The following is a 13706-nucleotide window of genomic DNA, read 5'->3' as shown; positions in this document are numbered from 1 at the left end:
AATACATTTCAGAATTATTAAAAAAAAAAAAAACAGAAAAGCTATAGATAAACAGCAACTGGATAACAATCTAAACGTCAATGATGGGTAGTTTATTAACATACTATGAAACAGTGAAATACTATGCTCTTGTTATAATATCTATATAGAAAAACACTTGACATTGAAGAGTCCATCATATAAGAGGAAAAACACAATGTGTGTATATACACAAAACGGGAATTGATCCTTTAAAAGAAAAATACACATTTGTAAAACAAAATGACTCCATTTTATTTGAGATGGAGTCTCATTCTGTTGCCCAGGCTGGACTGCAGTGGCATGATCTCAACTCACTACAACCTCCACCTCCTGAGTTCAAATGATTCTCCTGCCTCAGCCTCCCAAGTAGCTGAGATTAAAGGCATATGCCACCATGCCAGGCTAATTTTTGTATTTTTAGGAGAGACGGGGTTTTGCCATGTTGGCCAGGCTGGTCTCGAACTTCTGACCTCAAATGATCCACCCACCTCAGCCTCCCAAAGTGCTGGGATTACAAGCATGAGCCACTGCACCCGAACAATGATTCCATTTTAATATACTATTCTTCCTCTTTCATAATAATATAATTAACTCTATATATTGCTAAGCACACAGGACATATTTCTGGATAATTTTTATTTTCTGCTACATTTTCCTATATTTTTTGGCAATGAACATGTATGAAATAATTTTAAAAGATTACCACAACTAATTTAAGGTTCAAATCTGACAGGCACAAAAAGGGAAAGGAAGGAGAAAAACTACAACAACAACAACTTGCTTACGATCTGATGTTTTATGTTCGGCTTAGATACTAAGAAGCCAATTTCATAATTTTAACAGACTTTATAGGGCTGTTTTCTATATAAGGTATTGAAAGGTTCTTGTATATTTTACCAAAATTCCCAATTACTATTTTCTTCCTGAATATTTCTGTATCACGTATACTTTTAAGGGTAAAAAAAGGATTTTGAGGCAAAGAAGAAATACTTCAGAGACATGCACAATTCCTAAAATATGGGAAACAAATTACCTGATTAAAAATATCTCCTCGTACAGCTTCACAGTCAACTTTGTATTTACAAATCAGGCAAGATGCTGTTGCAAAGGAACCTAAAAACAACCAACATATATGTGCTTTATTAATGAAGTATTTCTGTTTCTTGAACACACCACGAATGTTATAAAGTTTGACATCAGAAATGTTAACAGGGTTTAAAGATTTTTAACTTTGATTTTAAACCTCAGAACACACTGCAGATTTTGTGATACACTACAGGAGAATCTAGGGGATGAATAATTTACATATTTATTTATACATAGAATGAATACAATTCTCAATCGCTGAGACAATAATGATGCCTTCTAAAGCTACTCTTTTGAACAAAACTGTAACAACTCACTCCTGCAGAGCTAAAATCCTGCAGAGTTGAACAGTTCCAATTCTATTACCTTAGTTCAGCAGTTCTTAGAAACACTTTAGATACCTAATGGCCTGTTCATACTTGTTTTACATTAAACATTTCTGAATCTCTGAATTCTGTACATCTCAACTATCCAGTTCTTTTAGTTTCATAAACTAAAGACGTCACATTTCTTCATTAATAGCTAACATTACTCTTGTAATCAGTTTTTTTTTTTTTTTTTTTTTTTTTGGACAGAGTCTCACTCTCTGTCTCCCAGGCTGGAGCACAATGCTGCAATCTTGGCTCACTGCAACCTCCAACTCCCAAGTTCAAGTGACTCTCATGCCTCAGCCTCCTAAGTGGCTGGGATAACAGGTACGCCACCATGCCCGGCTAATTTTTGTATTTTTAGTAGAGCCAGGGTTTCACCATGTTGGCCAGGCTGTTCTCGAACTCCTGGCCTCATGTGATCCGCCCGCTTCAGCTTCCCAAAGTGCTAGGATTACAGGCGTGAGTCACCACACCCAGCCAGAAAAGATTATTTAAAATAATTGAATGCATGCAACTGCAGCATCTTTTGAAATCAAAAGCAAATTAATATTTGAGGTTTTATATAATTAACTGTTTTTATTATTTTTGTTTTCTACTTTTCTACTTTTCTGAGGTTATCTATAATTAACGAGATAACATGATTAAATAATGCTTTATCTCTACTTCTCAATGGCAGTCTGCTTTAGAGGAAAAATCCTCCTATAAAAGTAAAATAAATTACAGAAAACCATTCTGAAGTTTACTAACCATGACACTGAATTATCCTCTGGATTCCCGCAACCTGTTCCAGCGTGTCTATGTTCTGGGTATAGTTGCGAAGTAGTTTTCCTTCCTTATCTGACAAGGCTATGAATTTGTGACAGAGAGATGGTTGGAATTGTCCAGGATATATTTCCTATATCAAGTAAAAGGTAGAAAAAATTTACATTAGTGAAATAAACTACAGATGTCATATGTTTAACAAAAAACTACCGATAATCCCCCACATATAATTTTAAAAATGAAATAGATGAGCATTTTAAAGTATCTAGATGGATGCAACACACACCTACAAAAGGACTGTTGCTGTCATGTATAAAACTCAGCAATTAGTGAACTTGGCCCCTTGAAGAAAAAGACAAAGTCAGCCCATAAACATCTCTAATAAATGTTGATATTTTAATAAAAGTCAGAAGTAACACAACCTTAGGATATCTAATTTTTGTTGGCTGCAAATTCAGATTTTTTTCTTTAAAGAAAAATGGGAAACTTTAAAATTACAGGTATCAAGGTAGGGTGATTTTAAAAAAAGCACTGTCAATACAAGAATATTTTAAAATTGTTTTGATTTATCATTCATTAGAATATCAACCTGTTGGAAGTTTAAAGCTAAAGTTTTAATCCTTACCAAAATTGTTTTCCTTCCACTGCACAGGCACATACTGGTATAGTATAGAGTTGCTCATGAATGCTGAGTTGCTGGATTTTGTGTGTGTGTTTTTCCCCCCAAATAATGCTTCAATGCTGTTTCTTCTTTAAAAACAAAGAATTCAGATATACACATGGCAAAAAGATCAGAGAAAAAGTATCAATTTTGGTCCTCCCAACTTTTGACAGTGTTTTTATTAAATTTCATTTAGTAAGTGACTATGGCAAAGGAAGTTTCTTCTCTACTTTTTCCTTTAAAGTAGTAGTGCTATCATCTACTTACTTCCTTACCATTCATTACAGGCTCTAATCTATCATAATGCTAGCAAAAAACTAGACACAACCGTATGCCCATCAGTAGGGAACCGGTTGTATAAATATGGTACGTCCATAATAGTGGAATATGTAGCCATTAAAAAGAATGAGGGAGATCTAGATGAACTGCCCTAGAAAATGGTTCATGACATACGTGAAAAAAGCAAATTAGTCACCAGTATGTATAACTTTTGTTTTTGTTACTAAGCAAAAAGTGAAATTATATGCACATGTATATAGAGATGTCCATTTAATCAACCAAGTCAGGAAGGATACAAACAGGCTGTAAGCAGATGTGGGGAGGTTTCACTTCTGACATTATACAAAAAAGTTTAATAGCAATTAAGGATGACTTTTCACCTATTTAATATTTCAAATTAAAAAAAAAAAATCCCCAATGAAATTTCTAGGTTCTACTACCCAGGCTTCTAAGTAAAACTTAAGTGAATTCTGTAACAGCTATCACATACATGTCCACATGCTGCTAAAAACCTAGTATCCCAAAATATTGCCATACATTCAAATATTTATCACAAATTTTATGAATAACTCTTTCCAATTTAAGAAATGGACAGTGCATATAGTAGCAAGGGAAAAGCTTAATAAAGTCAATGTTTACAGAAAATCAAAAGCCATTGTTTTGGAAAAGTGACTTGTGTTAAATCCACCACTGTTTTCTTCCCCAGAATGCTTTGTTCTAATACATTTACATTTGAGAGATTAAGCATTGTAATGTCTTATTAAAGCTCCTTCTGGAAACAGCTTTTAGAGTATTTTCGGCACTACGAGAATATGCTAGACAACAGATAAAATAGGATCCATAGTAGTAAGCAAGTGATAATAGCATGCCAAATGCAGAATTAAAAAGAGAAAATAACTCCAAAGCATGGTCAGGGAACAAGAGCAAGTACCAAGACTCCACCCTCCCTGAATTAACTGTGTGCCTTATCCACGTCCACCCCCACCCTTCCTAAAGTGTAGAGTAAGAGAAACAAACAAGTATGGGACACTAGATTTAGCTCTTACACTTGTTTCCCTCCATGTCCTACTTATAACAGTTCAAAGTTAGCCCTTAAAATTAACTATTTAACTACCTTTAAGACAAATCATAAAGGACATTTTTTATTTTATGAGCCTTTTTTTTTTTTTGAGACAGAGTTGCGCTCTTTTTGCCCAGGCTAGATGGAGTGCAATGGCACAATCTCGGCTCACCGCAACCTTCGCCTCCCGGGTTCAAGTGATTCTCCTGCCTCAGCCTCCTGAATAGTTGGGATTACAGGCATGTGCCACCACCCCGGCTAATATTGTATTTTAGTAGAGATGGGGTTTCTCCATGTTGGTCAGGCTGGTCTTCAACTCCTGACCTCAAGTGATCCACCTGCCTCGGCCTCCCAAAGTGCTGGGATTACAGGCGTGTGCCACCACGCCTGACCAAGCCTACATTTTACGTATGTGAGAATCTGAATGATTTGGGTCTCTGACTCATACTTTCTGTCACGTATGAAATGGACCATGTCTGAATTATTAGATTTAAATACAGTGTTCAAACTAAGAGAAACAGTACAGGTGTAGTGGCTCACACCTCTAATCCCAGCAGTTTGGAAGGCTGAGGCGGGCAGGTTACTTGAGACCAGGAGTTCGAGACCAGCCTGGGCAACATGGCGAAACCCTAACTCTACAAAAAACACAAAAATTACAAAAATTAGCCGGGACTAATGGTTCATGCCGGTAGTCCCAGAAACTCAGGAGGCTGAGGTGGGAGGATCACCTGAGCCCAGGGAGGAAGAGGTTCCAGTGAGCTATGATCATGTCACTGCTCTCCAGCCTGGGTGACAGAGAGAGCCTTTTAAAAAACACAAAACAAACAAAAAAAACTAAAAGGAATCTGAAATAATGAAAAAAATTACTCTGGAAGGACTGTTCTAATATAAACCACTCCTCCTAAGATAGGACCACTTGTTGAAAACCAAATGACTGGAGATACAACTTACAGATAGAATATGGATTAACTCTTCCACAGTGAAAGTGTGACATGCTTAGTCCTATTCCAAGCAAGACAGGCCACCCAGTTTGAATATCCTAAAGCCTTTTTAAGGAACCAATCATGAGGGCTGGGCCATTCTGTTGCTGCCATACAGATCCTTATAGACTAAGAATGGAAGCAGAACTGGAACCAAAGGCTCAAAACACTGTAAAAATAAACCCTGCTTTCACATAGCTGTGTCTGGAAACATGTAAATAATCCAGGAATTGGCCACAGGCAACCAACGTGGTCAAAATTAAAGCTTAGAACTATCTGCAGAAAAAATGGCTTTTCTCCAGAGATTATGCCTTCCTTTCTTCTCCAAATTTCTAGCAATATTAATAAAAGACTCCAGTAAAGGCACAGGTGTAAATGCAGTCCCTCAAAACTAAGAAATCTGGGCGTGGTGGCACAGGCCTGTAGTTCCAGCTACTGGGGAGACAGATGAGGGAAAATCACTCAAGTCTGGGAGTTAGGGAGCTGTAGTACTCTAGGATCGTGCCTATGGATGGGCAATACACTCCAGCTCACACAACATAACGAAATTCACCCCCACCTTTTTTTTTTTTTTTTTTTTTTTTTTAGACAGAGTCACCCAGGATGGAGTGCAGTGGCACGATCTTGGCTCATCGCAACCTCCGCCTCCTGGGTTCAGGCAATTCTCCCACCTCAGCCTCCCAAGTAGCTGGCACTACAGGTGCACGCCACCACACTCAGCTAATTTTGTTTATTTTTAGTAGAGACACGGTTTCGCCATGTTGGTCAGGCTGGTCTCAAACTCCTGACCTCAGGTGATCCACCTGCCTTGGCCTCCCAAAGTGCTGGGATTACAGATGTGAGCCACTGTGCCCAGCCAAAATTTCCTCTTTAAAAATAAGAATTTTAAATTAAAGAATTCATCAAAATTTACCGATGTTAATCTTTGCTGATATCCACCTCCTCCTATATATAGTTCAGATGGAGGCAGTAAGTAGAGTTGCTAAGGAAATAGAACATAAATGTTCCTGTCAAAAAAAGTGAAATACATCAATCCTGGTAAGAAGAGTCCTCATAATCCCTCCTGTCTCTTTCATTCCACAAAACCACACTTGAATAAACTGCTCAACATCTTAATCAATACTAATAAATTGGTCATATGACAAATTCAACTGCATTTCAATATATAAATGAGTATGGCTATGTTCTAATAAAAGTTTGTATTTATGAACACTGACATGAGAAATTTATATAATTTTCAAGTGTCATGAAACAGTTCTTTCAATTTTTTTCCCCAGTCATTTAAAATTAATCATTAGCAGGGGGTGGAAGTGGGACTGGGAAGACGTTGGGAATAAGTAGTTCAGGAGATCTATTGTTGACTATAATTAAGAACATACTGTGGCCAGACACGGTAGCTCATGCCTGTAATCCCAGCACTTTGGGAGGCCGAGGCAGGCGGATCACCTGAGGTCAGGGGTTCAAGACCAACCTGGTCAACACGGTGAAACCCCGTCTCTACTAAAAATACAAAAATCAGCTGGGCATGGAGGCAGGCACCTGTAATCCCAGCTACTTGGGAGGCTGAGGCAGGAGAATCACTTGTACCTGGGAGGCGGAGGTTGCAGTGAGCCAAGATAGCACCACTGCACTCCAGCCTGGGGAAGAGAGAGAGATTTTGTCTCAAAACAAAAACAAGAACAACAACAACAAAAAAAACATATTGTATACCTGAAAATTATTAAGAGATTTTAAATGTTCTCACCACCAAAAAAAAGTATGTGAAGTAATGAATATTAGCTTGAGTTAGCCATTCCATAACATACACACGTCAAAACATCATGTTGTATACCACATAAATTTTATTTGTTGATTTAAGTAATAAATTAATGCTTAATGCTTAGCTCACAGGCTATACAAAAACGGGAAGTGGGCCACATTTGGACTGAGGCCATAGTATGCCAATCCCTGTATTAACCTAACACAAGAGAATGTCAAACTGCCAGTCACCACTTAATAAATTTTAGTATGTACCACACATAACATAAGCACTTTTAATTTCCTCTTTATTACGCTACAGACAAGGCTGAGAACTGGGTTTAAAAAAATGTGTTCAAGGCTGTAAAGAAAATAAAGAACATATGACAGAGACCCTATGCAGTCCGCAAAGCAGACTACATTTACCACCAGGCCCTACCTTACTACAGAAAGTTTGCTGACCCAGCTGTAGACGTATACTCCGATGCAGATGAAAAAACACAAAACAAACATAACTTGCCATTTTGGTCACAAGAGCAAATAAGTAGCAGAGCCCTGTTTTGATACGAAAATCCAGCACTGCACTGAGCAACAGGCAAGATCCCATCTCTATCAAAAATACAAAAAAAATAGCTGGGCATGGTGGTGCACACTTGTGGTCACAGCTACTCAGGAGGTGAGAGGATCACCTGAAGCCAGGGAACAGAGGTTGCAGTCCAGCCTGGGTGTCAGAGCAAGACCCTATCTCAAAAAAAAAAAAAGGAAAGAAAAAGAAAACCCAAAAACCCCAGCACTTAACCCTCTATGCAATATTTACTGCCTTTTCAATTTGTGATCCCTCATCCTCAAGTTTTCTATTTTTCTTTTAGGATAAGCACCATTTCTATTATGTATTACAAACCAAATAACTAAAACTAGTAAGTATGTTTCAGTTTGCTCAACTTCATGGGATTACTAAAGGCTGAAACCCCGGTAAGCCTAACTCTTCGAGAATATATAATGTACATGTACAACTATTATGTATCCATAAAAATAAAATTTTTAAGGTAAATCAAAAGAAAAAGAACATATTATTCCCAGAAGTCAGTATGAAAAAGCACCCAAATGGGGAAAATGGCTAAGAACAAAGAGGTAATTCAGGGATATACAAATGGCCAGTAGTAACCACCAGTCATCCACATTAATAAAAACAGAACAGGCCTAATGTGGTGGTTTAATGCCTACAATCCCAGCACTTTGAGTAGCTGAGGCAGGATAATCACTTGAGCTCAGGAATTTAAGACCAGCCTGGGCAACATAGTGAGACTGTCCATACAAAAAAACCAAAGAAACAGCCAGGCATGGTGGTGCACACCTATAGTACTAGCTACTTGGGAGGCTCAGGCAGGAGAATCATTTGAGCCCAAGAGTTGGAGGCTGCAGTGAGCTATAAGATCACACCACTACACTCCAGCTTGGATAACAGAGGGAGACCCTGTCTCAAAAAATAAGATGCTGAGTCAGGCGCGGTGACTCACGCCTGTAATCCCAGCACTTTGGGAGGTCAAGGCAGGCATATCACCTGAGGTTAGGAGTTCGAGACCAGCCTGGCCAACATAGTGAAACCCCATTTATACGAAAAATACAAAAAATTAGCTGGGCATGGCGGCGCATGCCTATAATCTCAGGAACTTGGGAGGTTGAAGCAGGAGAACTGCTTGAACCCGGGAGGCAGAGGCTGCAGTGAGCCAAGATGACGTCACTGCACTCTAACCTGAGTGACACAGTGAGACTCCGTCTCAAAAATACATAAATAAAGCTGGGTGCAGCTTTATTTTTATAATTTTATTTAAAATTGTATTTATTTTTGAGATGGGGTCTCACTCCGTCGCCCAGGCTGGAGTGCAGTGGTGTAATACTGGCTCACTGCAACCTCCGCCTCCTGAGTTCAAGCGATTCTCCTACCTCAGCCTTCCAACCAGCTGGGACTACAGGCGCATGCCACCATGGCCAGCTAATTTTTTGTATTTTTAGTAGAGACGGGGTTTCACCGTGTTTGCCAGGCTGGTCTCGAACTCCTACCTCAAGTGATCCACCCGCCTCGGCCTCCCAAAGTGCTGGGTTTACAGGTGTGAGTCACTGCACCCGGCCTGCTTTACTTACTATAGTTTTCAAACTGCCTTAAAAACAACCCTAGATCAAAAAGACAAAAACGTAAGATACCTATCAATAGGAGACTAATATACTGTGAAACGACTTTAAAATAGAATGCTATGCAGCCTTCTTTGAAAAATAAGGTCTATCTGTTAAGTGCTGTTATGAAATTATTCTCAAGAATACTATATGGTGAAAAAAGCAAGACAGAAAAGGTATTTTTGATTCTGTTGGTAATCATTTATCAAGTATTAAAAACTTATGCTGCCATCCCTCCTCCACCCCAACACAAATTTTTTTTCCCCCTGAATGATACCCCAGAGTTTCACCATAGTAACCATTGAGGACAGATATGAGGGGCAGGAAAGACTGAAGGGTCAAACTACATATAGAGACAAGATTTTTGAAAGATACTGCACTCCAGTCTGGGTATCAGAGCCAGGCCCTGTCTCAAAAAAAAAAAAAATTATATATATATATATATGTATTTTAATGCTAAGAACGTATTCTGGGGTTTTTATGGATTTTGGGTGGGTACCGGTGGCAGCAGCATGATAAATTAGCCAAATCAGCTAAATCGCAAAGTGCTGGGATTACAGGTGTGAGCCACCACACGCAGCCCTAATGGAAGATTTTATTTCAACCTTTCCAAGCTGCAATACGACAAAACATATCAGGAGACTTAAAGGCTTAAAGAAGAACTTTGACATGTTTCTCTGAAGTTCAACTGAAATTCACTTTCAGGAATTTATCCTAAGAACACTGGAAATATACCAAAAGAAGACAGCTGTAGCAACACTATTTGTACATCCAAATGTACAAATACAGAATTACAATTCACCACTTCATAAACAACCATTAAAAAGTATTCAATCCCAGCACTTTGGGAGGCCGAGACGGGCGGATCACGAGGTCAGGAGATCGAGACCACAGTGAAACCCCATCTCTACTAAAAAATACAAATAAAAAAAATTAGCCCGGCGTGGTGGCAGGCGCCTGTAGTCCCAGCTACTCGAGAGGCTCAGGCAGTAGAATGGCGGGAACCCGGGAGGCGGAGCTTGCAGTGAGCCGAGATCGCGCCACTGCACTCCAGCCTGGGCGACAGAGCGAGAGACTCTGTCTCAAAAAAAAAAAAAAAAAAAAAAAGTATTCAAGTACCTCACAGAAAGTAAGTTTATTATATTAAGTAGAAAATACTACAAATCGAAAGCAAAGTAAAACAGCCAACTTTTTTCTTTTCAGGGATGGGTCTTGCTCTGTCACTCAGGCTGGTGTGCAGAGGTGAGATCACAGCTAGCTCACTGCAGCCTCAAACTCTTTGGTTCAAGCAATCTTCCCACCCTACCCTCTTGAGTTGCTGGGACTACAATCGCAAGCCACCGGGCCCAGCAAAAGCCAAATTTTACGCTAAAAAGGTAACATAAATCCAGCTACAATACTATAAATGTATACATATATAATCCATATACACGTATTAAAACATTATCTTCAGATGAATGGCACGGTGGCTACCATCTATTTTCTTTTTACTGACGTTGATTTTTTTTTTTTTTTTGAGACGGAGTCTTGCTCTGTAGCCCAGGTTGGAGTGCAGTGGCCAGATCTCAGCTCACTACAAGCTCCGCCTCCTGGGTTCATGCCATTCTCCTGCCTCAGCCTCCTGAGTAGCTGGGATTACAGCGCGCGCCACCACGTCCATCTAATTTTTGTATTTTTAGTAGAGATGTGGTTTCACCATATTGGTCAGGCTGGTCTCAAACTTTTGACCTTGTGATCCATCCATTGTGACCTCCCAAAGTGCTGGAATTACAGGTGTGAGCCACCACGCCCCACCGAACACAGTCCTTTTTATTTAAAAAAAATTATTTTATACATCCTAATTCAGTTTCACCTTGACTGTAAATACAACCACTCATTTTTATTAGCATCAGTGAATTATTTTAGGTTTCTGAGAACCATGACCACAACTTATTATCAATTTAAGTCATTATGCAGAAGGATAAGAACACAGTTCAGGCAGGGCGAGGTGGCTCACGCCTGTAATTCCAGAACTTTAGGAGGCCAAGGTGGGTGGATCACCTGAGGTCAGGAGTTCGAGACCAGCCTGGCTAACATGATGAAACCCCATCTCTGCTAAAAATTTTTAAAAATGGCTGGGCACAGTGGCTCATGCCTGTAATACCAGCACTCTGGGAGGCAGAGATGGGTGGATCACAAGGTCAGGAGTTCAAGACCAGCCTGGCCAATATGGTGAATATCACTTAAGCCCCGTCTCTACTAAAAATACAAAATTAGCCAGGCATGGTGGTGAGCACCTGTAATCCCAGCTACTCAGGAGGCTGAGGCAGGAGAACTGCTTGAACCCGGGAAGCAGAGGCTGTAGTAAGCCAAGCTCCCGTAATCAAGGTTACTCAAGAGGCTGAGGCAGGAGAATCACTTGAACCTGGGAGGCGGAGGTTGCAGTGAGCTGAGATTGCACCATCGCACTCCAGCCTGAGCAACAAGAGCAAAACTCCATCTCCAAAAAACAAACAAAAAATATATAGTTCAGAAATGTATTTAACTTAAATTTAAAGCCCCATAGCTGGCCGGGCGTGGTGGCTCAAGCCTGTAATCCCAGCACTTTGGGAGGCAGAGACGGGCGGATCACGAGGTCAGGAGATCGAGACCATCCTGGCTAACACGGTGAAACCCCGTCTCTATTCAGAAATACAAAAAACTAGCCGGGCGAGGTGGCGGGCGCCTGTAGTCCCAGCTACTCGGGAGGCTGAGGCCGGAGAATGGCGTGAACCCAGAAGGCGGAGCTTGCAGTGAGCTGAGATCCAGCCACTGCACTCCAGCCTGGGTGACAGAGCGAGACTCCGTCTCAAAAAAAAAAAAAAAAAAAAAAGCCCCATAGCTTTAAAACTGGCCTTAACTGTCTTTGTGTGAAAGAATCCTGCAACCTCCGCCTCCCAGGTTCAAGTGATTCTCCTGCCTCAGCCTCCTGAGTAGCTGAGATTACAGGTGTGCACCACCACATCTGGCTATTTTTTCTTAGTAGAGACAGGGTTTTGCCACGTTGACCAGGCTGGTCACCTGGGCTTAAGTGATCTGCCAGCCTCGGCCTTCCAAAGGGCTGGGATTAAAGTCCTGAGCCACCTCAATTAGCCTCAATGAGTAATTCACAAGGAACATTTTGAAGACATTTTTTATCATCAGGACTTGGGGTGGGGATACAAATGGCATTTCGTAGGTGGAGGCCAGGGATTTTTGTTTTGTTTTGTTTTTTTGAGACAAATTCTTGCTCTGTCACCCAGGCTGGAGTACAGTGGCGCAATCTTGGCTCACAGCAAACTCAGCCTCCTGAGTTCAAGTGATTCTCATGCCTCAGCATGCACCACCACACCTGGCTAATTTTTGTATCTTTAGTAGAGACAGGGTTTCACCATGTTGGCCAGGCTGGTCTCTTCTGAACTTCCAGCCTCAAGTGATCTGCCCACCTCAGCCTCCCAAAGTGCTGAGATTACAGGTGTGAGCCGCTGCACCTGGCCGGTCAGGGATATTGACAAACGTTCTACAACGCACAGGAAAGTTCCCCACAGCAAATAAATATCAGCCCAAGGCCGGGTGCAGTGGCTTATGCCTATAATTCCAACACTTTGTAAGGCTAAGCAGGAGGATCGCTTGAACCCAGGATTTCAAGACCAGCCTGGACAACATAGTGAAAACCTGACTCTACCAAAAAAAAAAAAAAAAAAAGTCAAAAAAAAACATTTAGCTAGGTATGCAGTACGTGCCTACGGTCTCAGCTACTCAGGAGGCTCAAGCAGGAGCCCAGGAGTTCAAGGCTGCAATGAGCTGTGATGGCTTGACAGAGTAAAACTGTCTCGGGGAAAAAAAAAAAAAAAATCCAGCCCAAAATGTCAATAGTGCCAAATTTAAGAAACTGCTGTAACAGAGCAATAACTTCTTATAACTTCTTTAACACACCTCTCCATTACTTGAAATTTCCAGTCTAAATGAAATTTAAGGGCTGGGCATGGGGGGGGCTCACGCCTGTAATCCCAGCACTTTGGCCTAGGCAGGAGGATCACCTGAGGTCAGGAGTTTAAGACCAGCCTGACCAACATGGTGAAACCCCATCTCTACTAAAATAACAAAAATTAGCTGGGCGTGGTGGTGGGCACCTGCAATCCCAGCTACTCAGTAGGCTGAGGCAGAATTGCTTGAACTCCAGACACGAAGGTTGCAGTGAGCCGAGATCCCACCACTGCACTCCAGCCTGGGTGACAAGAGCAAAACTCTGTCTTCCCCCCCAAAAAAAAATTTAAGTTCATTCTCAATAATCACAATCAATGATATAATAGATGGTATAGAAATTCTTTCCTTCCGAAGTATCTAAATTTCACCAATATTTTCTCTTTTCATGGCTTCATTTTTAATGTTTTCTCATAAGTAGCAAAAATCAAAAACCATTTTAGTGAACTTTCTGCCTAGTACACTGACTCACAAAAAAGCTTAGGTTATCCTGTAAGTATTCTGTTCTTGTAATATTTACAAATTCAGTAAAATATTGGTAATATTTACATACCCTCCCCATCCTCTGTTTCAGGGTACTATCCCCCACACTCTTT

At 40.5% G+C, this 13706-nt stretch overlaps 1 protein-coding gene across 3 annotated transcripts in view; it reads right to left on the bottom strand.

Moving 5' to 3' along the window:
• Positions 1-13706, bottom strand: part of SIRT1 (sirtuin 1) — a 34888-nt gene that overhangs the window by 9295 nt on the left and 11887 nt on the right. Inside the window, exons 2-4 of one of the 3 annotated variants that reach the window (XM_017963003.3) lie at positions 2866-2990; positions 2226-2373; positions 1055-1134 (exon numbers count right to left, since the gene is read on the bottom strand). In XM_017963003.3, the coding sequence (XP_017818492.1) occupies positions 1055-1134; positions 2226-2373; positions 2866-2898 (261 nt within the window). In that variant the 5' untranslated portion in view covers positions 2899-2990. The remainder of the gene's footprint in view (positions 1-1054; positions 1135-2225; positions 2374-2865; positions 2991-13706) is intronic. The other 2 variants (XM_021943417.2, XM_003903877.5) reach the window with 2 other exon arrangements.

Source organism: Papio anubis, chromosome 11 (genome assembly GCF_008728515.1).
Source record: "Papio anubis isolate 15944 chromosome 11, Panubis1.0, whole genome shotgun sequence".
NCBI lineage: Eukaryota > Metazoa > Chordata > Mammalia > Primates > Cercopithecidae > Papio > Papio anubis.
The sequence above is the reverse complement of the archived record's forward strand: the minus strand, read 5'-3'. Positions and strand labels throughout refer to the sequence as shown.